The 25,365-nt window shown below is 40.7% G+C and overlaps 2 protein-coding genes across 2 annotated transcripts; both read left to right on the plus strand.

The window, feature by feature from the left end:
- The first annotated feature begins 1,818 nt into the window (after positions 1–1,818).
- On the plus strand, positions 1,819–7,292 carry LOC148646064 (myelin and lymphocyte protein-like). Its single transcript, XM_088609669.1, has 4 exons — positions 1,819–1,983; positions 4,870–5,037; positions 6,008–6,136; positions 6,860–7,292. The coding sequence occupies exons 1-4, from the start codon at positions 1,903–1,905 to the stop codon at positions 6,932–6,934; spliced, it is 453 nt and encodes a 150-aa protein (XP_088465795.1). The 5' UTR covers positions 1,819–1,902; the 3' UTR covers positions 6,935–7,292.
- Positions 7,293–7,863: 571 nt separating this feature from the next.
- LOC148646065 (myelin and lymphocyte protein-like) lies at positions 7,864–14,329 on the plus strand. Its single transcript, XM_088609667.1, has 4 exons — positions 7,864–8,079; positions 11,726–11,893; positions 12,671–12,817; positions 13,514–14,329. Exons 1-4 carry the CDS (start codon positions 7,990–7,992, stop codon positions 13,586–13,588), a joined length of 480 nt encoding a protein of 159 aa, XP_088465793.1. The 5' UTR covers positions 7,864–7,989; the 3' UTR covers positions 13,589–14,329.
- The last annotated feature ends 11,036 nt before the right edge of the window (positions 14,330–25,365 follow it).

Raw genomic sequence — 25,365 nt, forward strand, 5'->3', positions numbered from 1 at the left:
TGTAGTTTAAAAATGTCTCTCATGAGGTTTCAGTGCTGGAGACACAGGATGAATGTGTCAGGGAGGCAGCACCAGGCTGTGGGAGATGAGACACTGTGGGACACGTACCCAGGACGCACAGGTATTAGACTCAGGACATGACCACTACAGCTGGAAGCAGCTGGTGACTGGAGGATTGCAGAAATCTGAGACTGCAGTCCGATATTCCCATCTGAGATCGCCACAAGAACCCCTCAACCATCCTGCTTGCTTCTTTTGGTGGAGCCTGAAGGTCAGTGGGTGACACTGTGGATGAAGCAGATGAGAGGATAAAGATCCATTACACCAGCAGCCATAACACTCTGCAACTCACAACTGGCAGCCCACTGGAGCTCAGCAGGTGTGAGCCTGGTCAGTATCTGCATGGGGGAAAAACTAAGGTTGCTGCTGGAAGAAGTATTACAGTGTCCAGTAGGGGGCACTCACATTGTTGTCTGTTTGGGTCCTAACGCCCCAGTGTAGTGACAGCGACACTATACTGTAAAATGGAGCCATCCTTTGGATGAGACATAAAACTGAGGTCCTGACTATGTGGTCATTAAAAATCCCAGGGCATTTCCCGAAAAGAGCAGGGGTATAACCTGGCCAAATTTCCCCCTGGCCTTTACCAATCATGGCCTCCTAATAATCCACATCTATGAACTGGCTTCATAACTCTGCTCTCTTTCCATCTGAGGGATGCTGTGTGGTGAGTGTCCTGGCACTCTATGGGTGTCATCGCATCATCCAGGTGGGACTACATCCAGGTGGTGGTGGAGGGGAGTCCCCATTACCTGTAAAATGCTTTGAGTGGAGTGTTCATTTAAGTTAATGGACAGGTAGTCCATTAGGTGACCCTCATGTGGTTGACGTTTAAGGAAAATGGATGGGGATTGCAAAATGAACAGAATAAGGAAAGACCAAAGAACGTACTGTGGGTTCGCATATTGGGCTAAGCTGGCCGGAGGACAGGGGCAGCGATACTGGGATGCCAGTATCCCAGTATTAGTGCCAAGCCCTTTTGAGGAGTAGAAGATGGGAAGTGTCTACTTGATAAGTACTGTAAAGTGCCAATGACCAGCTTAGTCCAGTGAGTGTCATGCTGATGCTCTAGAGAGGCCACACTTTGGTTAATCTCTGATGTCAACATCATGGCTGTTGTGTGTACTTATGCTCCTGGCAGACCATTAACAGGCAGATCTCTGGAGAGAGTATTACACTACAACCATCATCTCCAGGCCACGTTATTGGAAGGAAAACAGAACTGATCTGTGAAAAATCATTATCTTTATTTGTCTTTACTGGATTTTAAAACGCTAAAGACTCAGTTCATTATTGGCATGAGAAAACTCTCCTGTAGTAGAATGCATTGAGACCACTCTGGGACACCAAGCGTCCTTGCTTAGAACACAAACGTCAATGAAATGGGGCACATGGGGCAGCAGCAAATACAAACAACCTTGAGGCGTAATGGCTGACTACTCAGTTGACCACATTACCACTTGGTAACTGTTTATGGTTTCATAACAAAGAACCTTCCTGGACCAATGATGTTTAAGATTTCAGTAAAAACCTTCAGGCGACACAAAGAGCTTGTTGGCCGTTTGGCAATTGCACTCAAACAATCAAACAAACAGGCTGTTGGGTGTCATGTTCCAGGCCACGCTGACTTCATACAATTGACTGGACAATGGGCCCGAAATGTCGGGATGAGGAGACAATAACTTGCTAGGGGCCAGATGAAATGCCACCACTTATGATTGTTCTGGGTGTGTTCTTCACAGAGGGCTGGGTCAGGTAGGGGGGTGTCCCTCATAAGGGAGCCCAGGTATCACAAGTTTCATTGCAGGGCTCTGCAGGCATCAGACACGTACCGCAGGAGACATGGCTACCCCATCTAGCAGTCTGCCTAGTGGATGTGGGGTATTCACAACAGTGCCTGATGTCTTCTTTCTTCCAGAATTTGTGAGTATATATAGATCTGCTACAATTTCCGATCTTAAAGGTTTATAGAATTTTGTTTATTTAGAAAGAGGTCATCTGTTTCCTTCTATGTCTTAAGGTTTAGCAAAACGGGGCACTTTACATTCAAACTCTTAAGTTTCAAATTCAGTTTTAAAATTGAATAGAAAATAGGAAACACGTCTTTACTCAAAAAGTAGAGGGTGGATGGAACAAGCTTCCCAGCCAGGGTGCTGAGGTTCAAAGACCGTTGAAGAAATGGCTGGACTGAAGTCTAGATTCACCCAGCTACTAAACTGCCAAACAAGGATGATGAGCTGAAACGCTGTCTCTCATCTTCAGAGCTTTTTTATGGTCTAAATCTAATTTTATTTCCGTCCATAAGCCTTTCAAACTTTTTAACTGTCATTCAAAAACAATAGCCCCATTGTTCAAGAATCAACAGCACGACCAACAGCTTGTGTTGCTACAAACATTTCTCACTGGCTTCTTCCTCATTGTTGCTCTGGGTTGAATCCTAGCTTGGAAGACTGTGAACTTACGCTTCACGTGAAATCACATATCAAATTTAATTCCTGGAAGATTTCATTTTTAGATTACTTTCATTTGGAGATTTCATCCTGCCAGCTCCCTTTAAAACTTGCCATTTAAAAGCTAACAAACAAAAAAACAAAAGCAGAGTTTTAAGTGCTAAAACAACAATATTCTGGTATCCAAGCAGGAATGGTACCATAGCATTCACATGGCATGAACTAAGGGGGTAACTGCAAGGTGGAGCTGGGGTTCAGGAGGGAGGCTTGAGACGAAATGCAAAGGGAGGCGTTTGAGTTCAGTTTTTGGAGGTAGTCTCTCAATGATGGTGATTGGGTACAGCTGTGTTAGATTGATGCGTTGTTGTTATCCCTCCCAGACCTCAGTTAATAATATCCATGTAATAGCTAATGGATCTTATCCAGCTCTTTCCTGAAAAAATCCAGGGTATCGGTTTTAACAATACACGACTGTGTGGCATGTTCTACACTCCCACAAACCTTTGTGTGAAGAAGTTGTAAATGCACTTCCTTGCAGTTTCCCCCTGTGTGTTCTAGTTTGCTTCATTGTTTATCCTGCAGAAGTTTGCTGGCTTGCCTGTTTTTAAATAACTTTCATTTGTCTCAGGTTGCCTCTTCTTCTCTTTTCAAAACTAAAAAGATTCAGTTCCTTCAGAGCATTTATATATTTTCTGTCTAGTACATTATACAATTTTATTATAACCTCTCTTAATTTACTATACTTTTCTATATTTTCTCTTATTTTGCTTATTATTTACAAAAATTGTAGTGATAGTCCGAGTTTATTTTTGTTTTTAATGAATGACAAAGCCTATTCTGCTTCATCTGGGTTAGTCTACTTGCAAACAGACAAATGTTGGACACCAAGGTGTGCAAGATCCCTCAGGGATGATCTGTGATTCCCCAGGATGTAACCAGACATCCTTTCTGTGGCCATTCTTTCCTTTTCTAAGAGAACAGAGAAGGAAATTCCACAGGAACCACCCAGCTGTTGATTGGAAGTTTTACATATTACTGTGAGGCTTGTGTAACACTTCAGGAATGAGAAGAGCTCTCATAATATTACTGGGACAGATAGTAGCTCTCTTCAAGGTTCACTGGTTTCATGCACATTGTTCTGCAGGCATACGTCCTCTCTTTCATTTAGTTTAAATGTTGTTAACCAATTCATCCATCCATTTTCTAAACACGTCTTCCAGTTCAGGGTTGCAGGGCAGCCAGCACCTATGCCTGCAAGCAACATGCGCAAGGTACACCTAAGAAAGGACTCCAGTCCATCACAGGGCAGACACACAGACAGAAACACCGACACGCATATGCTCACGCCAGGGCCAGTGGGCCCAGTAGATACGGAATCTACCAGCATGCTTCTGGGCTGGGGGACAACCCATGTGAACTCAGGGAGAACACACAAGCTCCAGGCTGGCTGCTCCCCGGGTCCAGAACTGCAGAACTGAACCCAGGGCCCTCGTGCCCTAGACTGCACCTCCAAGCTGCCGCCATTCTTCATTTCTAACAAAAAACAATTTACAAACACTGACCATTTCCTTATAAACCGGAGATACTTCAATACACATACGCTACATATTTCTCCATGACTCTGCCATATTTAAGTAAATAGAAGCTTAAAATCTTGACTCATTTTATTAGAGGACTAATTAATTTGTAATTAGTATATACCACTAAAAGCCCATAAAACAAAAATCTTTGTGTGATAAAATTATATCTGCAAAATGCTCTGTTTTAAATATGCAAATTTGCAAGCAACCATCTAATGAGAGCTTCAAAAAGAGCTTCTGTCTTATTGGCCAAAATTACATGAATGTGTTTGGTATTCATCTGTGTTTTCACTGGCAAGGGTAAGTTCAAAAACATCTTTTTCTAGGACTGATTGGTTTAAAAGTGCTTGATATCAGATGAGGGAGAATGGTCTCTAATACACTGACTCATTCCAGTTCTGACAGACATTCTGTTCAGATCCTACAAATAGTACTCACTGTAATCTGGAAGAGAAAAAAATAAATGTAACTGCGATCACAGAGAAGCCGTGTTCTGGTCAGTGTTCTGGCGCATAACCGATACCTAATTGTCTAAAATGAAATATTAGACCAAGTTTTCTCCCTTCTGATTGTTTACGGAAACTGACCATTCGTGTGTTTAAAAAAATTGTGTCTGTCGACGTAAAATGACACCTTGGGTTTCTGACTGCACAGCAATTCCAAAGATTAAAACAGGTGGTTTCCTCTTGGTTCCTTGGAAGACAAACTCCTGCTGTGCTTCATATGTGCAGTGGTTCTCTCTCTCTTCAATCCCAGTTTCCTCCTGTTCTGCTCCCCAGGTGTTTGGGGGTCTGGTATGGATCCTGGTGGCCTCTACCAAAGTGTATCTGGAAAATCCTCAAGGATGGGTGATGTTTGTGTCTGTCTTCTGCTTCGTCGTCACAACTCTCTGGTTCTTCCTCTTCATCAGCGGGGTTAATCAGAGGAGCACTGTGTGGTCAACACTGGTAAGGCCCTTTCTTAAATGAGTGTTTACACTAAACCTCATGTTGCACATCAGATTTTTTCCCAGGCTTTCAATAACAGAACTCCAGTTTGTTATGGCTTTCACACATTCATGTTTGAAGCAGTTTTAAAATCTGCTTTGCGCATGAAGAGGTTTTTCATTCACTGCTTTATATTTAACCAAGAATCAAATACAAATACTAATGCTATTATTCAGTTAATAAACGTTTTTTTTCAGAATTTAAAAGAAATGTTTAAACCATCTTTAGAAATCCTTTTGCCTAGCATGGCATAACATTGATGTTTTTCCAGCGTTGTGCTTTGTTCTCAGAAACAGTAAAACAAGTTTAAGATCAGCAGGGAAAAGGAAAATGTCCCATGTGGTTTGACAGCCCAGTGACTCCCTGTGGCTCCCCTCTTTGTGGAGGATCACTCTGTCTCCTGGTTGTTCTTCTACCGGGGCTGTCAGCTCCTTAACTGCTGCTGTTTGAGAGTTGAATACAATTGAAAATGTCTAAATCAGTCTATTAATAGGTCCCTCAAGGGGTTAAATCAATAATAAAGAGCTCAGCTTGAACAGAAACCAGCATACATGGGACCAGGGCTGGAATCCACTGCTGTAGGTCATTATTGAGTAATTCAGTAATTACTCAATTACTTAATTACTTCAGTAATGGATTATGAACCCGGTTTCATATACAATGGGAAAATTCTTAAATATCATGTACTGTTTTCCAATCCATGTTTGTACAGTAGTCTAGGAGCTGTGGCATGTTTTTAGTATCTGCAGTGACCTTAGTTTGCTCTGCCATAGTTTCTAGACTGCCTTGCTGGTTTGGCTCAGCAGAAGCCACCAAGTCTTAAAGCATTGACGCCCCGGGAAAAAAAAACCCAACATATGGATTCTACTACTAAACTGTGAGCAACATTTTGTAGTGAAAATGTATTCCAGGATTTCTTGCTGTCTTCCAGGATGTGGCCTATCATGCCCTTGCTGCGTTCTTTTACCTGAGTGCCTCTGTTGCGCTAGCCAATGTTACCATCAGGCTGCAAAATGACTCTTTAAACTTCAAATCCTACCAGGAGGACATTGCTGCAGTGGTAAGTACAACCCAAAAAATGCAAAAAGTGTTGTTGACCTTGAAGCCTCTTTATACATTATATCAAGAGCCAGTTGTCTAGATGTAATGGAGTTTGTTAACAGACGTTTTGGAGGAGTTCAAATTTCTCTTATATGTAAGCATCTTGCCTTCTGATTGTTCTTCGCACACATCTTTTCTCACACCCCTTGCACCAAACCATCTTCACCCTCAAAACTGCCTCCCTGGCTCATTCCTCACAAGTGATGGAAGTTTATCAGTCTTGAGCCTTATGGTCATTCTGCCATTACCCCAGCCAGGCAAGTTATGTGTTATCCCTATACATTACAAAATCTTGTTGCATCAATTAGAATTTGATCTTAAGTATATTGGAGGAGGGTGGTGCAACAGGATCCATCTAGCAAAGGTAAACATTTGGACCTCTTATATCTGATGGCTGATTATGGAAATCATAACGTGTATACCATTTCAACATTCTACAAAATCATGGTCCTTTTTGGTTAATATTTTTCTAAGATAATTGAACTTGTCACAGCTGTTCTTTATCACCAAGGGAGGCTTTCAAAATCAGTAGAAAGTCTTGCATTCAAGTTCGAGGTCTGGGTTTTGGTCGGGCAGATTCATTGTCTTCCATGTGCTCTGATGGAAGACAAGACTTGTCTGAAGACCTGTCTCCTTCCTTTCCTAACTTCTGGCACCCTAAAATGCTGTTTGTTTTTCCCAGGTAATGTCCTACATCGCTACACTGTTTTACGTTCTTCACGCTGTGTTCTCAGCCATAAGATGGAAATCCTCTTAAGGCCTTGGACACCTGCTCTTCTGCACTGCTGTGGAAGATAACTGATTCTGCAGCTGGAGTACTCTGGAAAAATACTTGAACATCTTGGACATTTAATGCCCCCTGCTTTCCCTAGCTTTATACAGTATCTTCTTTATGTTTCCATATTCAAGTAATATGAAATATTCCCAGCAGGAATTTTGTAATATTATATATCTATATTGGAGAGTTTATCTTTACCACCATTTTAAGCTACTGTGCTGTATATATGTGAGCATTTTCCAAAAAAACTCATTTTACTTTTGATGTTATCAGTTGGGTCACAATTGTTCAATCTTTTTACTGTGCATATAATAAATTAGGTTGCAGTATTATTAAACTGGATTCCTCCAGTGTTCTTGAGCCCCGTTGAAGTACTTCTCATTTCTCTGTCAAGTCTATTTCTTGCTTTTATGATCGATTCAATTTAGGGGATTTGTGACAAAAGTGATTTCTTGGTGACTCACAGGCAGGGATGACACTCCTACCCCACAAAATAAAAGGAGAATACGTGAAAAAGAAAACAGAACAAATACAACACGAAACCATTATTTGGTCATCAAAATTAAGATAATACCGGGCAGAAAAGGGCATCCATAACACTGCACTGCCACTGGATACTAAGAAGTAGACCCCAGTTTGAACTCCGTCCTTTTAAATTTTACACTTGGCTGCCGATGAAGTTCAGAGAAGGTGGCAAACTAGACTGGAGTAACTTCACTGAATAAAACGTGAAAAGGGTGTGGTTTTCAGAATTGCGAAAAAAAAAACTAATAGAAAAGGAAGAAAACCCCAGGTTTATCAAATCAAGCTTTCACGCTCATCACGTATACGTCAGCCGATTTCACACCTGCTGTTGCGAGTCTGAGGCTCCTCATTGAGTTGTTTTTTTTTACTCTTATTTTAACGGGTGTGTGCCTGGGATAGGCTCTGGGATGGGAAAGCCGGTTTTGCAGGTGTTTGACTTTCCTCAAAAGGATCACCTGTTGCCGAGGTCCTTCAGTTGAGGTGTTAGTAGAGTCGGGAACACTTGAGAGATGTCCAGTGCAGCACAAGCCATGAGCACCCTACCCAGCGGACTCGGTGTGTGTACAACCCTGCCCGATATCTTCTATATACTTGAACTTGTAAGTATCTAGAACTCTTGAAACGTTAGAGCATCTTCAACGATCTTGTACAATTACCTGTTATCCTGTAATGCTTTTATCCTCAAAATCAACGTAGTCGGCATTTCCTAGCAAAAAACAACTTTCTACTGCAAAAACTAAATTGTAAGCCAGAAAATGCTCTTTAGGTTGTAATCTAAAATAGTTTGGTGCAATGCAGGTGCAGTTTTCATTTTTGCGTTTGTATCTTATTTTCTTATTGTAGGTTGGGTAACTTTTTAGTGTATGTTAACTTAAATATAGATTAGGTTATATTTAAAGTTATGATGTACACATTAAACCATCCTATGCCGAAAGTACGCCTTGAATATTATTCTAAATTTTCTAGAACTTAATTAAGTAAAGTGGAAAAAGTAACTGTACAGATTGGCTTTGATGGCGTTCTTGAGTTACTGGACTAATAGCGCAAGGGGTTGGATATGTATGTATAAAAAAAGAAATGTCTATAAAGTATTTTTAAGCGTACAAAAGTAGTAGCTAGAAATAAATGCTTAAAGATCAAACCTTGTTGCGTTTTTTTAACGGGTAAAACCGTGTCTCGGCTTTAGTACACTTGAAACAAGTTCTTGAGTCCACACTCTCGTCTAACGCTGCTTGCAAGTAAGGTTAATGCGGCTCGGAGCAAAGGGATTAATACAGAAATAAGTATTTTAACAAAATACACATATAACAGACAGTACGAATGGTTTGAACATAATTTACACACAAACGGGTCAGAAGACGAAATATCAATGTTTTATAACGGAAAAGGTAAAAGTTAAGAAAAAGTGCACGATAAAAGTGGAGCCATCCATATCGTGAAGTTGGAAACGGAAAAATTGCTCTTGGGAGATCAGAAAGCTCAGTGGTTGTGCAGAATTTCACAACTGTAAAAATTGCCTATTTTAGGTGTAAACAAGTCCGGGGTGGTGCCTCTTTAACCGTGAGGGAGCTCCAGATGTAGGACAGCGCCCACCGTTGTATTTGGAGAAAAGTGAACAGTCTAAATTTAACAATAGCCACTTTGTTTTTAACATACTGTATTACCACACCTTTCCGCTAACTCTCGGCTCTTTGCTCTTTCGTTTGATCACGTACCCCTTCTTCTAGGGTTTGTATAGAGTCTATATATATAGTGTATCGGATTTAAAACGGGTGCTCGTTTCACCTGCCAATGGCATAATGCCGTCATTAATTTGGGGTGTTGGATACGTCCCTCTGTGTATTTAGTTGAGCTGTCTGTCCAGAACGCACCGCTGCCCCTAACCTGTTTTTCTGACACGCCACCATTTGGTCATTTTTAATCGGGCACTTGTGACCTGCTTCTAGCTGTTGACAGGGAAAAAAAAAACAACAATTCACCCAGGAATGACAACACCCAAGATGAAAGCGTCATGGAGCAACATTGTGGCTTAACCCGCTTGGCTGAAGGCTAGGACAGGGAGACCAGGAACCCCATGCAGGGTGACCAAGGGGTAGCCGTAGAGGTGGAGGTGAGATGCAAGAGGGAGAGAGACAGGGATCTCGTAGGTATTTATAGCGTTTGGGAGAGGAATGGATTGTCAGGAGCGATTGCTAATGACCGACAGCTGAGTCTGATTGAGCTTGGTTGTTGACATCCTTCCCGAACTGCTGTTAAACTCTATAAATCAAGCAAAGGTACTGTATACTACTTTTATCATCACTTTATCTATATACTGTAGCATGTGTTTCATGATGAAATAATGAATATGTCTGAAGAGGAAAAATATAGCCTTCCAATTCAATATGTTCATCTGATTTTTAGATCATGTGATTGGTCGCCGTTTTTTTAATGGTAATCTAGAATTCCCATCTAGAATAACTGGTTTCATGAAGTCAGGCTTAGCTTTTTAACTCTGCTGAAAGCCATGCACACCATTGTTAATGCTTTATTTTCTTTTGTCTCAGCTGCTCTGGTGAAAGAACTCTGGTTTAAAAAAAACAACAACCCTAAAATAAGAGTCTGTGCAAAACACCTTTGTGACCAGAAAGGAAATGTTCCCCATGCAGATTGTAAACTGTGCTGCAACAACCAGGGCTGTTGATGGTAGAATTTAATATTAACATATTAACAAAACAATGTTTCTAACCAAGATCTGGAATGAAAAGGCCACCCAATATGTTGTGGCATCTTTCTTGACTCAGAGGAACATAGGATGTTCTACTGGGTACATTTTAGAAGTTATTTAGAATTCATCTACACCTAAAACCTAAGCTGCCAAAACATTGAAGTCTCAAAAATGGGAGCTTCAGATCCTTCCAGTAATGAAATATTCAAACAGGTGGGTGTGAACTGCTGAACTCTACCATTCCATTTGTGGCTTTTTGGCTTTTCATTTGTCTTCTTGCTTTTTGGACTTTACCCAGCTACTAGAACCGGTTGAGTGATGGGGCTTTAACTATTTCCAGCCAAGAGTTAAATTGAACATATTTCTGTCTTGTTTTCTTTAAAGCTTGCGTAACGCATACGGCTGACATTACAGGTTGTGCAAGCCTGCTTACTAGTGCGGTGACGTCCCCGCCCTTCCCTGTAAATAGCAGGGACCGCAGCCGTTGGGCTAGGGGGACATTTCCCTTTAGCTCAACTGGCTGGGTCCCTGTTGAGTGACGCTGGAGGCCTGTGTTCGAGTCCCTGGTGGCCTGAGGCGGCAGGGGCGAGGGCGCAAACCCACGTGATCCTCAGAGCGCTACATTAGGCTGTTTCTGACGCAGTTTAAATTAAAACGGCAGCAACAACTGTAGTTTTCAAAATCTGTTTTATTTCCCATAATTATCTTAGCTTTTATAATATGCTGCAGTGGCTTTCACTCTAAATGAAACTAGATCTTCTGAACACATTGCAGGATATCTGAATCGTTTTAGAAACATGACATTTAGCGGATTATTTAAAAGAATATAGCTAACATACTATGGCAGAACCACTCGGGAGTTTCATATTATCTTAAAATTCAAATCTTAGAATGCACCTTTTCAGTGCAATAGTCAATGTGCTTCATGTTTGCTTCACGCTTAGAAATCAAGATAAGTTCTAGCCCAATGAGCCCAAATGTGTGTGTCTTGAATGGAATTACCAACCTACAAAAAAATATTAGACTAAAAGTCTATAAGACAGAGACAATCCTGTTGTTTAGATAACCTGTTGCAGTTGCTGCATGACTCACAGTTTTTAGGGCTAATTAACCACTAACCTTTTAATGCTTACAGTGAGACCAGGAGTGTTAACCCTGGCATTCTGTCTGAATTCTTCTCTGGGCTTGTCCAAACTGGCCTCCTTATAGTTCTCTTTTAAGACAACAGGTGAATCAGTTTCTCAGTTTTCCACCTGGTCTGCTATGTAGTGTTACGGCAGGTGCAGAATGGCTGTTGTGGGTCTTTCCTCCACATGCAAAATACTTTGGGGTCCCTTGAGATGAAAAGTGCTCTACAAATCCAAATTATTATTAAGCTGGATTCAGTAAGTCAAGTGCCAAGATTGTCTTTCCACTTGTAAAAAAAAAAAAAAAAAAGAACATTGTTTCCTGTTGTATCCTGATTATGAGAAGACTTTTATAACTGGAAGTGGAAGGGCTTTAATGGCCTCATTTGACCTATCACTGGGTTCTGCCAGGTCTTCGGTGGGCTTGTATGGATCTTGGTGGCATCTACAAAGGTGGCCTTTTCCAACCCTCAAGGATGGGTGATGTTCGTGTCCGTTTTCTGCTTTGTCGTCACGTTCCTGTGGCTCCTGATCTTCCTCTGCGGCGCACACAAGAACAGCCATGCGTGGGCTGCAGCTGTAAGTATCTTGCACAATCATACAAACTAACCGGTCAACCAGTTTGTCACTAGCTAGACTGACAACATGTGATTGGTATGTTTCAAAAAACGATTGCTGTATCTAGTAGTAATAGTATTCCCTTTCCTTTGTCCTCAATTTAGAGATTTATATTAAATGTATTTCCCAAAAGTGACTTGCATGAATATTAAAGCTGGTAAGAGAAATCCAATCAGAAATGCCTACAGTATCCTGTTCAAAGTTTTACTGGTATAGTAAGAATTTATCAATTAGACTATAGACTCAACAAGTAGGTAATACAGTCATGCTGAAAAGAAAAGAAGGAGTGGAATATACAGCGTCCCTGTGGTAGAGCACAACTGGAATATGTATTTTACTCTTTCTTGTCCTTTCTAGTGTGTAACTAGGCTCTGTGAGTTCCTTTGTACTGTAGCTCACGTGTTAATGCAGCTTCGTACTTTAACCCGCTTAGGTGCAATATGGATGTATAAAGATACAGAACTAATAATCAATACTTTACATGGGTAAACCATGAAAAGAAAGTGGCTTTTAATGAGTAAACCACTTCAACTTTCAATCGGACTTAATGTCAAGAGAGGGAAGGAATGTTAATTGCTGGCATTTAGAAATGGCTTAGAGCTCAATCAGTGAATCCAAGAGGTGACAAAACAATGCAAAATCATTTCAACTTTTGACTGTAAATGTTGGATTTTCTTTTTATTGCTGCTGGCTCCCAAAGAAATTAACGAAGAATTACTTTTTTTTTTCATTTTGCAGGATGTGGCCTACCATTTTATCGCCACCGTCTTTTACTTGAGTGCTGCAGTTCCCCAAGCCTTAGTTACACTTTCTTCGAAAAATCTTTCTGATGTAGATAGTACTGGTACCTTCTTCAAGATCTACCAGGAGAACATTGCCGCAGTTGTAAGTACATCGGAATACATGTCGCCATCTGATCGATCAGAAGTCTTACTCCTTCAATACGTGTCTGAAAACCATTTCAGTTTAACGACTTATTAAAATGGTATGGGTGTGATTGGAAAGTCATAAGTAAAATTCATCTGACATTTACAGTACTGTGACTCTAAAATCAGAGCAAGTACAGGTACTGCTCATTGAACCAACACCCGGAAGTTACAGATGTGCCATAAGGACCAGGGTTGACAACACCCAGATTATCTAAAAGAAATCATTTTGCAATACGGAAGTCAAGCACTAGTATATGTTTCCATGTACATTAATGGTGCTTGTTCAAACAGAAGTTCAAAAGGAGGTCGGATTTTCTTTGCATTTTTGCTTCCTTTCACGTGGAAACTGCCTGGTTGAACACAGCGCTGCATACCTCTTTTCTAGTTCCCCTGTCTTCACTCTAGCTGTATGTTCTCCCCTGGCTTATTCCTCGTCAGCGAGGGCTGGTGGTGACAGCACTGTCACTTCCTCAGCCAGGCGAGTTAAGGCCCCTTCGTCTACATCAGCTCATTCCAATCATTAGGATTTGGCCAAACTACTCACACTTTAATAACCGGCTTCGGCACACAACTCTTGCTTTTTGCCGTCTTGACAACAGGTGCCACCGTTGTCTTGTTTTGGTAACGTCATTCCATTTATCCCATCTTCCAGGTGTTCGCGTATGTGGCCACCCTGCTCTATTTCATCCACACCATCCTCTCCGCTTTCCGGTGGAAAAACTTTTAAAGATCCCCCCCCGACGGAGGGCCGAGGAGCACAGGGGCCCCACTGAGCAAAAGATAAGAATGTCAGAGTTCCAAGACAGCGGTGCTGATGGACGGAACTGATCTCGCAATGGCGGGACTGTAGCACAGCGGGACCACCAGGGTCTCGCTTGTCATGATCGGATAATTTGCAGACGTTCAAAGCTTTAATAGGGGAAGCAAACAATTGGTTTTAAAAGGAGATATTTTAATGAGAATCATGAGGAAAATGACTTGTACCACATTCTTATCTGTTGCTGCACAAAGGCCCAAATTGTGTATGGATTCACCTTGACGAAAATCTTTCCATTGGTTTCAGTGTTATGTTTAAACAAATTGAACTATAATTACTCAATCTACTATTAAATATTGCTCAATCTAATATTTAAAAAGTCACATTTTTAGTTTTTTTGTCCAAAAAGGTTTTGTAAAGACCTGAAAATCGATTACTATATACACTAATTAGGCATGTTGAGCACCTCCCTTTTTTTTAAATTGACTTTTTATGTATGGTTAGCTTTGTATTTGAACTTTTAAGCAAAAATCTTTCCATTGATTTCTGTGTGATGTTTAAACAAATGGGAGTATAATTACTTTAAAGTGTATCTTTTTGCTAGTTCCAGAAATCTACCACCGCTGTATATTGTAAAACCAATTTCTTCATATTGCAAAGTGTGCCTTTTGTATCAATATTAATAAAAGATTTTAATTATAAAACCTAGAACTCAAAGGAGGTTCTGTGATTCTTACTTAATTTTTTATATGCTGATTGCTCATAGCAATAAGACCCACTTTCCAGAGGAAGCATAAATAGACTTTAATGCTCTGTTTTATTTATTCATGTATACACACACAGTACATTTTCAAACCACTGTTGTAAACTGCTTATAGTGTTGTGCTTCAGTGTTCAGACACACATTTTATTGTTTTTTACATTAAAAAAACACACAGACCATTCTGCACTTTCAGAGAAACATTCTTATTACAATACAACCACCAGTTCTGCTTTTAAGGATTTTATTTGAAGGTTCTCTTATTTGTCCCCTCTAGTGCTCTGCAAAGCATCAGTGTTTGCTATACCTTCACTCAGTATGTCCTCTGTACATATTGATGCAGAAATCTCTTAGCAACAGGAGCAGGAGACTTCAACAATACTTTCTGCCATAAAAACAATTTAACAAGGAGTCGGCAAAGCAGGGAGCAGAAACCTAATTCTTGTCCCTTGCTAATAGACTTATCCATATGCTAAGAAAAAGACAAGTAATGAGGCTTCACCAAATTAGTCTTCTCATAAAAAAAAGCTATAAAAATATTCTTCCAGAAAAAAAGACAACCCTGACCAATGGGGCACACTCTGTGAATGAATATTCATTATGAATGAATTCTCATTTTTGAATTAAATAGTGCAATTAAATTCTGCAACTATCTGTAATAATAATAATCATCTGACAAAGTGATACAAATGGCTTAATTCAATGGTAGAAAAAGAGAGCAAAACACGTTTTAATGGTCACGACATGTTCAGAAATATGGAAGAGAGAAGTGAAGATCTCTAATTTAGGATGACGATGATCATTCCCATGTGTGTTATAATCAATTTTCAGAAATGTACAGAGGAAGTCTATTTGGCAGAGAGGGATTTGCAAAACAAAAACTGATTCCAGGTGGAGCTCTTGTCAATGGACCTTACTGAGTTTACTGACCAGCAGGCCTTTCTCAGCTCAGAGCTGGTCTATTTCTGCTATATTTGCTCAGCAACAAAAAGGCCAAATCCAACACTTACTGTATGTGACATGTTACCACTAAGAGCACACCACCGCCGTTTTCATTTTATGAAGACAGTTTTACTCTTTGCGCCACAATACACAGTAGCCCAGAGCTCTGAAATATCCCCCATCCTCTGGAAGCTGTGCTCTGCTTCTGCTATCTGGGTTTCTGTGCAAGACCTCATTGCTGCCTGTAATTTCCACATGTACACTGGTCGAGAGGAACAGTTCGAAACACAGGTGAGTGGTGTCTGTTGCTTCTGTTCTTCAGTAAATCCTGGATGGGATAACTTTGAACATGTTATTGGTTTTGCTTTCGCCACTTCATCTACTCATAATTCTGACTGTTTCAGTATCCAGTGAGCTCTTATTTGTTTCATCTCCGAGAGTAAGGTGTTAAAAATATTCTGGAACTTACCCAGCAGTCTCCTTTATTTCCTTCACCTGAAAACAGGTTGTTCACACTTATCTGGAGAAACCCAAGGGGAAAAGAGATAGAGATTCCAGTTATGCAGGATATGAGTGAAACCAGCAGTCTTAATTGGCAGGCCTCATATTTGCTTAGTATTGCTACATGCAAAATAACACAAGCTAATGTTTCAGCTGTGGACAGAAAAACTAAACCTTAAATTCACATAAAGTAACATCAAAAGATACAGCTTTTTAGGGCATCAGGAGAAGGCCTTTGGGGTCAAATTTAAATTCTGCAATGACACAAATGTTTCATATCACGTGCTTTTACAACATACATGTGCAGCTGCAACTTAACTCCACATTCTTTCACAATAATGCCTATCTCAGTCCTTGTTTAATTCCAAAGTGCATGAAAGATGTATAATGATACCCGATGAAATAAAGTTTGTGCTGAACAAATATTAGAGAAAGCCTTGACTAATCTAATCGTATCTAAACATCCTTCAGCCGTTTCTGTTAATTCACCCTTCCAGGGAGCAAACAATATGAAATGAGTCTAAGAAATAGTAAGACTCTCCCCAAAACACCCTCACATCCACAGTGTTCCTTCCACATCTGCCAACACTTGCTAGTCCAAAATTAGTCGTCGGATTCAGAATACAGGGGTCTCAGCAGGCCAGTGTTTAAAACTTATCTCTGCAGTACGTAGTGGACACTTCCAAGTTGTCACAAGTGGACTTCCACCAGTAATCTGCATTTGTATCTTGTGGGTTTGAACCACCACATTAAAGTTTTTTAAACTCATTCTTTCCAATACTGTAGCTGGCTAAACCACTCTGCCACGGTCTGTCCAGTCCCTCAACTCTCCCTATAATCACCCTAACTTCTCTGCTTCCAGTCTGTCAATTATATATATTATTTTTAAAGAAATAAAGCAGTGTTCACACCCACTGCAAAAACATCTTGAACAATCTCCAAAATATAACTGAATTTTTTGCCATCTAATAATATATGGTGTATATTATAAGAAGAAAACAACGCCCCGGTTAATGTTACTGTTTTTGCTCACTCATATTAGTGATTCCGTCTACCTCGTAGAAGGTGTTTAAAAAATAAGCAACGTATTTCAAGTTATCAAAAGGTATCATATCGAAAATTATGCAAACACAATTCTGTGTAATTTGATTCGATTACGTGTAATATAATTAAAGGAGAAAACCTTTAATTTCCGCAAAAGATTACTGTGCACCGAAAGTTAAGCGTCTTACAGAATGCAGTTAGGCTTACTCCCTTCATATGCTGTCATTTGTTTATGACGAACGCAGTCAAAACGAGGAACCAGCCTTTAACCTTGCGGCAGGTGAGCATGCCAGATGAGGCGCGCCATCGTGCGTCCGCGAAGCATCATTGCATTTTGCACAAGAGATGGTGCTCACTCGTGCTCTACAGTTAAAATGTAAATTTAACGCACACACATTCTCATACCATTTAACTAATGTAATTGGTAAGTGGTAATGTCATTTCCAATGCTTTTCTTTATCAACATCATTAAGGTTTAACATTTCATCCACCCCTGTTTTACTTTATTTTACACGTACCAGAAAGCTGGTAAGATCCACATTAAGTGGACGTTCTTACCTGTTCGGGAGGGATACTGTAACTATGAACAAGCTAATTTCACTCAGCTGGTCTAAATCATAATCATTTAAGGCATTCGTTATATATAAATATCTGAAACAGCTCTTTTTCTTTTTTTTATTTCATTTGTGATTCGTACAGAGCATGCTCTAAATAACGCATAAAAAAAACCCAGAACTAAAAGAGGAGAATAATGTACTTGCCACGCGTTTCTCCTCAAGCACGATTCGTCTACACGTGGACCAGGTTCAAAACAACAAAGAAGGAGAGAAAAATATTCTAATTGCATTTAGCCTTATGTATAATCGTTTATACATGGACCTGTCTCCGAACAACAAAGCATGGGAAAAAATTGTTCTCCGATTTCGTAGCAACCAAAGCGTTACCTTCTCGTTTCTCCGCGTAACGTATTAAATACACATGGGAAGAAACTGTATCCTTCCCAAAAGCATTCCCCTTTGCTATATTTCTCCACATCCGTACCCTTGCAACTCTTATTACTGCTATCACTGACATCAAGATATTCGCGGTATCCCTCGCTCAAAAAAGAGCTTTTTTTTGGTATTCTAAATTCCACAACAACACGTGTGTCTTGCAGTGTTCTTGCTCCTCCCGTGATGCCTCTGTTGTTCGCCAGTTTACGGAAATGATCTTCCATTCAATCTTGTCCACCTGGTTCCGTTTCTTCTTCACAGTCGGTCTCTTGTTTTTTCACACCTGCTGTTCTTTAATTTAATCTCTACTCTTCTGCTTCGCCCCCCCATGTCCAACCTCGTCCAATTGCAACGTCTTTGGTCCCTTTTAGTCCTTTACTGCTCCTGAAGCCAACTTCTCGGCCCGTGTCTTGCCTACAGCTTTTAATCTCTGCCATTCGTCCTGCTGCTATCCCTGGTGTCAAGTGTGGCCAGCTCAGTCACCAGGTGTCCTGCAGTTTTAAACACAACACAAACCACCGATCGTTTTTCCAGCCAACGTTTTTGCTGGCTGTGGGGGCTATAATCCAGGTCACTAGCTTTAACTTTCTTATGTATTTCCATCTGAACTGTACTCAGTCGTCACCATTGCATTTCTTTGGGCTCACAACTGGACAGAACAGTGCGTTCTCATCCATTCAGATAATCTTACCATCATTCACATTATCAAAGGATAAATTGTCTTCCAAGCTAATCATGGATTTAAATGGTTGCTACTAATCGATAATTAATTGAGGCAGCTCACGTCTCAGGCTATTTAAATAATAGCGCTGATGCTCTCTTCTAATTCCTCCCTTCATTAGTGAGAAAGGTATCATTGTGTCCTGTGTCTGGTTCCTCATTCAACTTTGCAAAATGAGCAAAAATATAGATTCTCACCAGAGCAAAGTTTTCAGTACTGTTTGTTAACTGGCGTTGCTTCCTCTGCAGTTTATCAAGGTATTCCTGGCCCCTTAAACTGGATTGCTAGTCTTCAGAAACATACTATGTCTATATCCCGACCAGTTCTGATTTTATGAAGCAAGCATCGCAACAGATTTCCAAATACAGCAGTCGCGAATATCCGACCTACTGTAAACAGGACCGATAGTATGTTGGATAATTTAAAATGTCGGATAATGCGGAAACTGAGTAGACAAATCGTAGAATAATGGAAGCGCAGTATAAGTATGAAACCTGGTTTATTAATCTACTGTAATGCTAAAAAAACAGAGTACAGAACTATTGTTAGTTATTATTTAAAAAAATGAGTGATTGGAATCTGGGAATCACTGTGTTCTGGTAGTGCCTACACATTTCTCCTTGTCTCTGTTTCCTCACTGTTGGTTTTGGGGTCTGCTGGTTTTTTTTTGGGGAGGGCTCTGAGCCTCCTCATCCTATGGCCAGGAAGCTGCCCCTTAACCAAGTGGGTTAAGACAAAAACCTATACTTAAAATAATGAATACAGTAATATGTAAATATAATACCATGTAGATTTCAAAAACAGTGAACTGAATATTATAATGAGACTCCTCAAAGACACGCTGAAAAGTTTTGATTTGCTACAATTTTAATCAGACACATTACATAATTTATTAGTGTCCCGCTGAGCTTTATGAAACAAGACAATCACACACTGAGTGAACTTTGTGTCTGTTGACTTATATAAGTGCTGTTGTAATTACTAACTTTCCCTCTATCACATCATTAAGTACGTTGAAATGCTGCCTGTTTTGTAACAACGCACTGATGAAATACATAAAACATAAGCTGAAAAAATTCAAGTTGTCCTAATTTGTAATTAACACACCTGAAGAAGGCTCCACAGCCGACACGTTGTGTTTCCTTTCATCTCTCCTCAGCAGGGAATAAACCTTTACTTGTTCCTTTGCAGCCTACGCCTGCTGACACAGCTCCCTACTTGAACTAATTTGTAATGATGTTGTGTGGTTAAACGATCGAGTGAAACATATTGTTAGATCTCAGAACCTAAGCAAGGTTGGGCCTTGTCTATACTGGCAGAGACCTCTAAGGAACTCCAGGATACTGCTGTTAGGGATGCTTTTACAGATTCAGCCCCTTCCATCACCTTTGGATGCTACTATCACGAAAATTGCTTTACAGCACCCGGGCCTTCTGAGTGTTCCTGTCTCTCCTTCCAGACATTCTACCACCTTATTATTATTTTCATTTGTCTTGCCTGGAAACAAAAATCAATTCTTATTTATTCAGATAACCTTGCAGTTGTCCAAATCGGCAATAAAAGTCATCATTAAATATCTGATTGTCACAGTTTGCATCCCAGGATCTCTCTGCAGCTTTGCCGATTATCTCTCCTTTCCTGTTTCAGAAGTTCATATTTACGTCCTCATTTAATTCTTGGTCGTGGTCATCCCTTGTGAATTGGTCATTCACAATTTGAAAGGGAAGCAGTGTAAACTCCAGTATCCTGGCTAAATTTCCCTCTGGACTTGTGCAATATACGTTCTCTACAGTTCCCCTTTAATTCAACTGGTGAAGCTCACTACCTGATCGGCTCTGTAGTGGTGCTGCTTGTGCAGAACGGCTCAGCAGGTGGGTTCCTTCTTATAAGGAAAGGACTGTGGGATCTCCTCTGATAAAAACACTATATAAATACAATCATATTGTTACCTTGAATGAGCAGTCGGATTGGTATGATGACCCCCCTTTGTTAAAAGGTAGTCCACCACTCCTCCCTTCCTTCAGAAACTAATTTTACTAAGGATCAAGACAGGATTTGAAAGTACAAGCTCAGAGCATGTACTGTCACTGGCCTTAAGGGTCCAATTATTCCAGCATCTCGTACAGAAAACAAGGCAGACAATTTACAAATTCAGGTTTAGCCTAAAAATAAAAGGCTCACTTCCCTGCAGCCATTTTTCAGGAAAACCCTCAAACTTTACAACCCTCTTTGAAATAAATTAAATAACAGTCTATCAATATTGGTTGTGCAGCTGAAAAGAGTGATGGATAATTTATGAAGTTAAAATGACTTAAGCCTAATATGGTCTCTTATCAGAATAACTCTCGTCCATAAAACCTTTGTTTCCGCAGGCAAACACATATTTGTTACACAAAGCAAAATGAGATTAACTTGTCGCTCAGTAAACACAGCTATATATAAATATATAAACAGCTATGCAAAAGTTATTGAACTGGGACTTTCTTAGAACTAATTTAGACGTTTCATCACAAAAGCAATGAAAGCTGAGGAGAACGGCAATCTCCAGAGCCGTTGTGCTCACTGTCAGACAGGGAGTTGACTCTTAAATTCTTGTCTATGATGGACTTGTACAGAGTAAGGTGGGGGAGTTAGAGTATCATATTGGAAGCAGTGAAACATCACTTTCCTCTAACATTCACACAGAGAACAGAACTTCAGGGCGGAAGCAGTTTTATGCTTCTGATTCTGCAGTAAGATGCAGACATCAAAGTTTACAGAGGCAGTAGTTGCACACATTTCAACTAAACAATTTATGTTTGAACTGCAACTACAACTAAACTTACACTTAAACTTACAACTAAACCTCTGGCAAATTAAAATGCCAGAGTAAGGCTCAGAAATGAACTAAATCTGAGCGGAGGCATCTCTGAGAATTATCTCTGTTGTGATTGTAGTCCTTCACTGCCTAGTTAGCTTGTCACCCTGGATCTTAAATGACACCAAGCATTTATATTCCCCAGAAAATGGTTCAGAGCTGTGGACTGTATCAACATAACCTCTAGTACAGTTAACAGCACCACTAGTCATCAGTTCACCCAAGAGCTTACATTCTCCTGTGGCCTAGCCCATACTGGCTCTCAGCAGTTTATCTCTCCACGTGATAAATATCCTATAACAGTACCTTAGGCAATTGCTCTAGCAGCCCTCAACCGACACGCTTAGTTTTTGAAGCTGTGGTTTAATAGCCAGCAGATCTGACTTCTGTCTTGCTGAGGAAGACAAGGGATCCAAAGGCCTCTCTGAATCAACCGGGAGCAAATTTCCCAACAACCCCCTCCCTTTGCCTGACCTGTCCCTTTTCATGGTGGGTATTTGTTGAGGATTTTTACTTTGAAGTGTTTTACATCATCTCGTCAACTCGGAATGTTTTAAAATTGGCTCTTGTGAAACCTAAGATAAAAGAAGTCCAACATTGTTAATTATTATAACATTTTTGCCACAATGAGATATACAATTTTCAACATTTCACCTACAGTACTTGTTTAATCTCTGGCGGTGATCAGATCCTCCAGTGCCAAAATGACACTATCTGTGACTGGATCTTGTCAATAATTAATCTGTGTAACAGTACAGGAGTCTGATCCACAAATAACACTATTGATTCTTTGCATTTATACTAATGAAAACAGTTCACCTTTCAGTTGGTGTCTCTTGTGCATATTTATAATCCCAATGGAGAAAACCATAATCCTAAACTCTTTTATTCTGTAAATAAATCCTTAAAATCTCTGTAATTCCAGGCCCTGAAGGGAAGATAATGGGAATGAAGGTTAACAACATCTTGCTAGTTGTGTCAGAGAAAAAGAACAGGTGATGCCATTCCACACTATTCCACTGTGACCTTCATTGCCAATAAGACATGTGGCACAGGGCTGGAGAAGGACTTGATTAATCTGATATTATGTCTACAGCTCACAGATACTCAGCACAGAAGTACTCCCCAGGCAGAGCCTCAGCCTCTGTCAGAAGCATTACTGACTTGACAAAGTCTCCTGTGAAAAATGGGGAATGGTCACCCCAAACAGTATACAGCCCTCCCTTTCAAGTCCTGGTATGAACTTGAACTTGAACTTGAACTTGAACTTTATTGCCATATGTAACCGGTACTGGTACAATGGAATTCTTACTTACAGAAAGTCTCTCGATTATAAAACAAGTGTAAAAAACAAAACAAAGTGCAAACAGTGCATCAAGACAATGTACAAACAAACAAAAGACAATGTGCAAGTAAACATGCAGACAGTTTGACTGTAAACAATACAGACGTGTAAACAATGACTGGAGACGTACAATTAATAAATTACAATGAGGTAGATGGTGATGGTGTAGGTGTGGTCCGAGGGGGATGGCTAAATGTGTTCGCCAGTCTCACTGCTTGTGGATAGAAGCTATTGAAGAATCTAGTGGTAAGTGTCCGTATGCTCTTATATCTCTTGCCTGAGGGCAGTGGGGTGAAGAGCTCATGCCCGGGGTGGTGACTGTCCTCTGTGATGGCCAGAATTCTACCACGGCAGCGGTCCTCATAGAGCTGTTTAATCTCGGTGAGACCGCAGCCGATGATCTTCTGGGCCATATTGACCATTCTCTGCAGTGCCTTTCTTTCTCGCGAAGAGGTGTTGCCATACCACACGGTGATCCCGTTGGTGAGGACGCTCTCGATAGTGCAGCGGTAGAAGTTCACCAACACATGTGTTGGCATCCCCCATCGCTTGAGGCACCTCAAGAAATAAAGGCGCTGCTGAGCCTTCTTCATGATAGAGTCAGTGTTCACAGTCCAGGTTAGATCTTTAGAGATGTGAATTCCCAAAAACCTAAAGCTGGTGACTGTTTCCACTTCCGTTCCATCAATACTGAGTGGGCTGTGAGTGTGTGGCCTGTGTCTCCGAAAGTCCACTATTAGCTCTTTCGTTTTCTTTATGTTCAAGTCCAGGTTATTGCTATGACACCACCTAAGCAGCTGTACAACTTCATCCCTGTAAGTGGACTCGTCATCATCACTGATCAGTCCTATTATAGTGGTGTCATCGGCAAACTTAATGATGCGGTTATTGCTGTGTCTTGCTGTGCAGTCGTGAGTAAATAGGGAGTACAACCTTGGACTCAGACAGCAGCCTTGTGGGGTTCCAGTGCTCAGGGTGAGTGGTGTTGATGTTTTATTGCCTATCCGCACCACCTGTGGTCTCTCGATAAGAAAGTCCAGCAGCCAGTTGCAGACAGAGTTGCACAGACCTAATCCCCTGAGCTTTGTCACCAGTTGACAGGGTATGATGGAATTAAATGCTGAACTGTAGTCCACAAACAGCACTCTCACATACGAGTTCTTAGTGTCCAGGTGTTCCAAGGCTGTATGCAGAGCCAGGGAGACAGCATCATCCACTGATCTGTTGTTCTGGTAGGCGAACTGCAGGGGGTCCAGGGACTCTGTGATGGAGGAGTTGATGTGTGACAACACCAGCTTCTCCAGGCATTTCATCACCACAGATGTTAATGCTACTGGGCGGTAATCATTCAGGCATGTCACTTTTGTCTTTTTGGGGGTTGGAACAATAGTGGTTTTTTTAAAGCAGGTGGGGACCATGGACTGTGACAGGGAGGAGTTAAAGATGTCTGTAAACACTGTGGTCAGCTGGGCTGCACATGTCCTCAGGACGCGAGGTGGTATCCCATCAGGCCCTGCAGCCTTACGGATTTTCACCCTGCTCAGAGTCTTCTGCACGTCCTGCTCTGAGAGTTTCAGAACAAACTCGCCCTGCACGCTTGGGGTCTTCTCAGCAGTGCCCGTGTTCAGAGCATCAAAGCGGGCATAGAAGTGGTTCAGCTCGTCAGGCAGGGATGTGTTGTTCGTGTCAATCTCCTGGCTGCAGCCCTTGTAGCCTGTGATTGACTGTAATCCCTGCCACAGCCTCCGGGTGTCAGCGCACTGCATTTCAAGCCGCACTCTGTAGCTCCGTTTGGCGCGTTTTATGGCTTCTTCTAATGCATACCGTGATTTCTTGTACAGCTCTTTGTCCCCCGATTTGAACGCGGTGGATCTATCTTTTATTTTATTGCGAATGTCGTGGTTGAACCACGGTTTCTGATTGGGAAATGACCTAATGACCTAATGACACAAAAGGGTCCAAACAAAACCTTCACACAATTTACAAAGACAGTATGCATTTTTTTCTACCATGGGGTCTATAGGTTTTACTTACTAGCCCCGTTAAATTCTCTTAAAACGTTACTATAAATAACCCTGTCCTGTGAAGAAATATTTTAACAGGATAACTTTAATAACTGAATAAACATTTATCACTCTAAAATGAGCCCATACACTGTAAATAACAGATCTCCCCTTGCAGTATTGCAAATAAACGTGGTGTTTAGATTTTTTCAATTAACAAAATCATGCCAGTTTGAAACCGCATGTTTTAATAGTGAGTTTTTAACAACTGAAAGTTTGGTGATTCTTCACACTAGTTGCAATGTTATTAATGCGTAGGATGTGTTACTCATTACACTTCTGTTCTCAGAACCTATCAAAAGTATATCTTGTTCTGCTTGCACAACAGGCTGAATTCCTCCTGAATGTTCTTTGCTTTTGCAATTCTTCAAATCCCAAAAGAAAAACTACTGTGCAACAACTTTGTTTCTTTACAAGCAGCATAGTTTTCTTGGCATGTATTGATGCTTTCAGCTGTGTTCAACTGGAAAAAAAAAACTATGCCAGAATTTTGTAATAGTCTGCAGAAAAATAAACCACAAC

The sequence above is a fragment of the Lepisosteus platostomus genome, chromosome 17 (genome assembly GCF_059453375.1).
Source record: "Lepisosteus platostomus isolate fLepPlt1 chromosome 17, fLepPlt1.hap1, whole genome shotgun sequence".
NCBI lineage: Eukaryota > Metazoa > Chordata > Actinopteri > Semionotiformes > Lepisosteidae > Lepisosteus > Lepisosteus platostomus.

Bases quoted from the DNA above. Each gene is read 5' to 3' on its own strand.
- LOC148646064 (XM_088609669.1), top strand. From the start codon at position 1,903: ATGGCTACCCCATCTAGCAGTCTGCCTAGTGGATGTGGGGTATTCACA. The intron at 5,038-6,007 runs GTAAGGCCCTTT...GCTGTCTTCCAG, and splicing joins GCACTGTGTGGTCAACACTG to GATGTGGCCTATCATGCCCT. The intron at 6,137-6,859 runs GTAAGTACAACC...TGTTTTTCCCAG, and splicing joins AGGAGGACATTGCTGCAGTG to GTAATGTCCTACATCGCTAC.
- LOC148646065 (XM_088609667.1), top strand. From the start codon at position 7,990: ATGTCCAGTGCAGCACAAGCCATGAGCACCCTACCCAGCGGACTCGGT. The intron at 8,080-11,725 runs GTAAGTATCTAG...GGGTTCTGCCAG, and splicing joins TCTTCTATATACTTGAACTT to GTCTTCGGTGGGCTTGTATG. The intron at 11,894-12,670 runs GTAAGTATCTTG...TTCATTTTGCAG, and splicing joins GCCATGCGTGGGCTGCAGCT to GATGTGGCCTACCATTTTAT.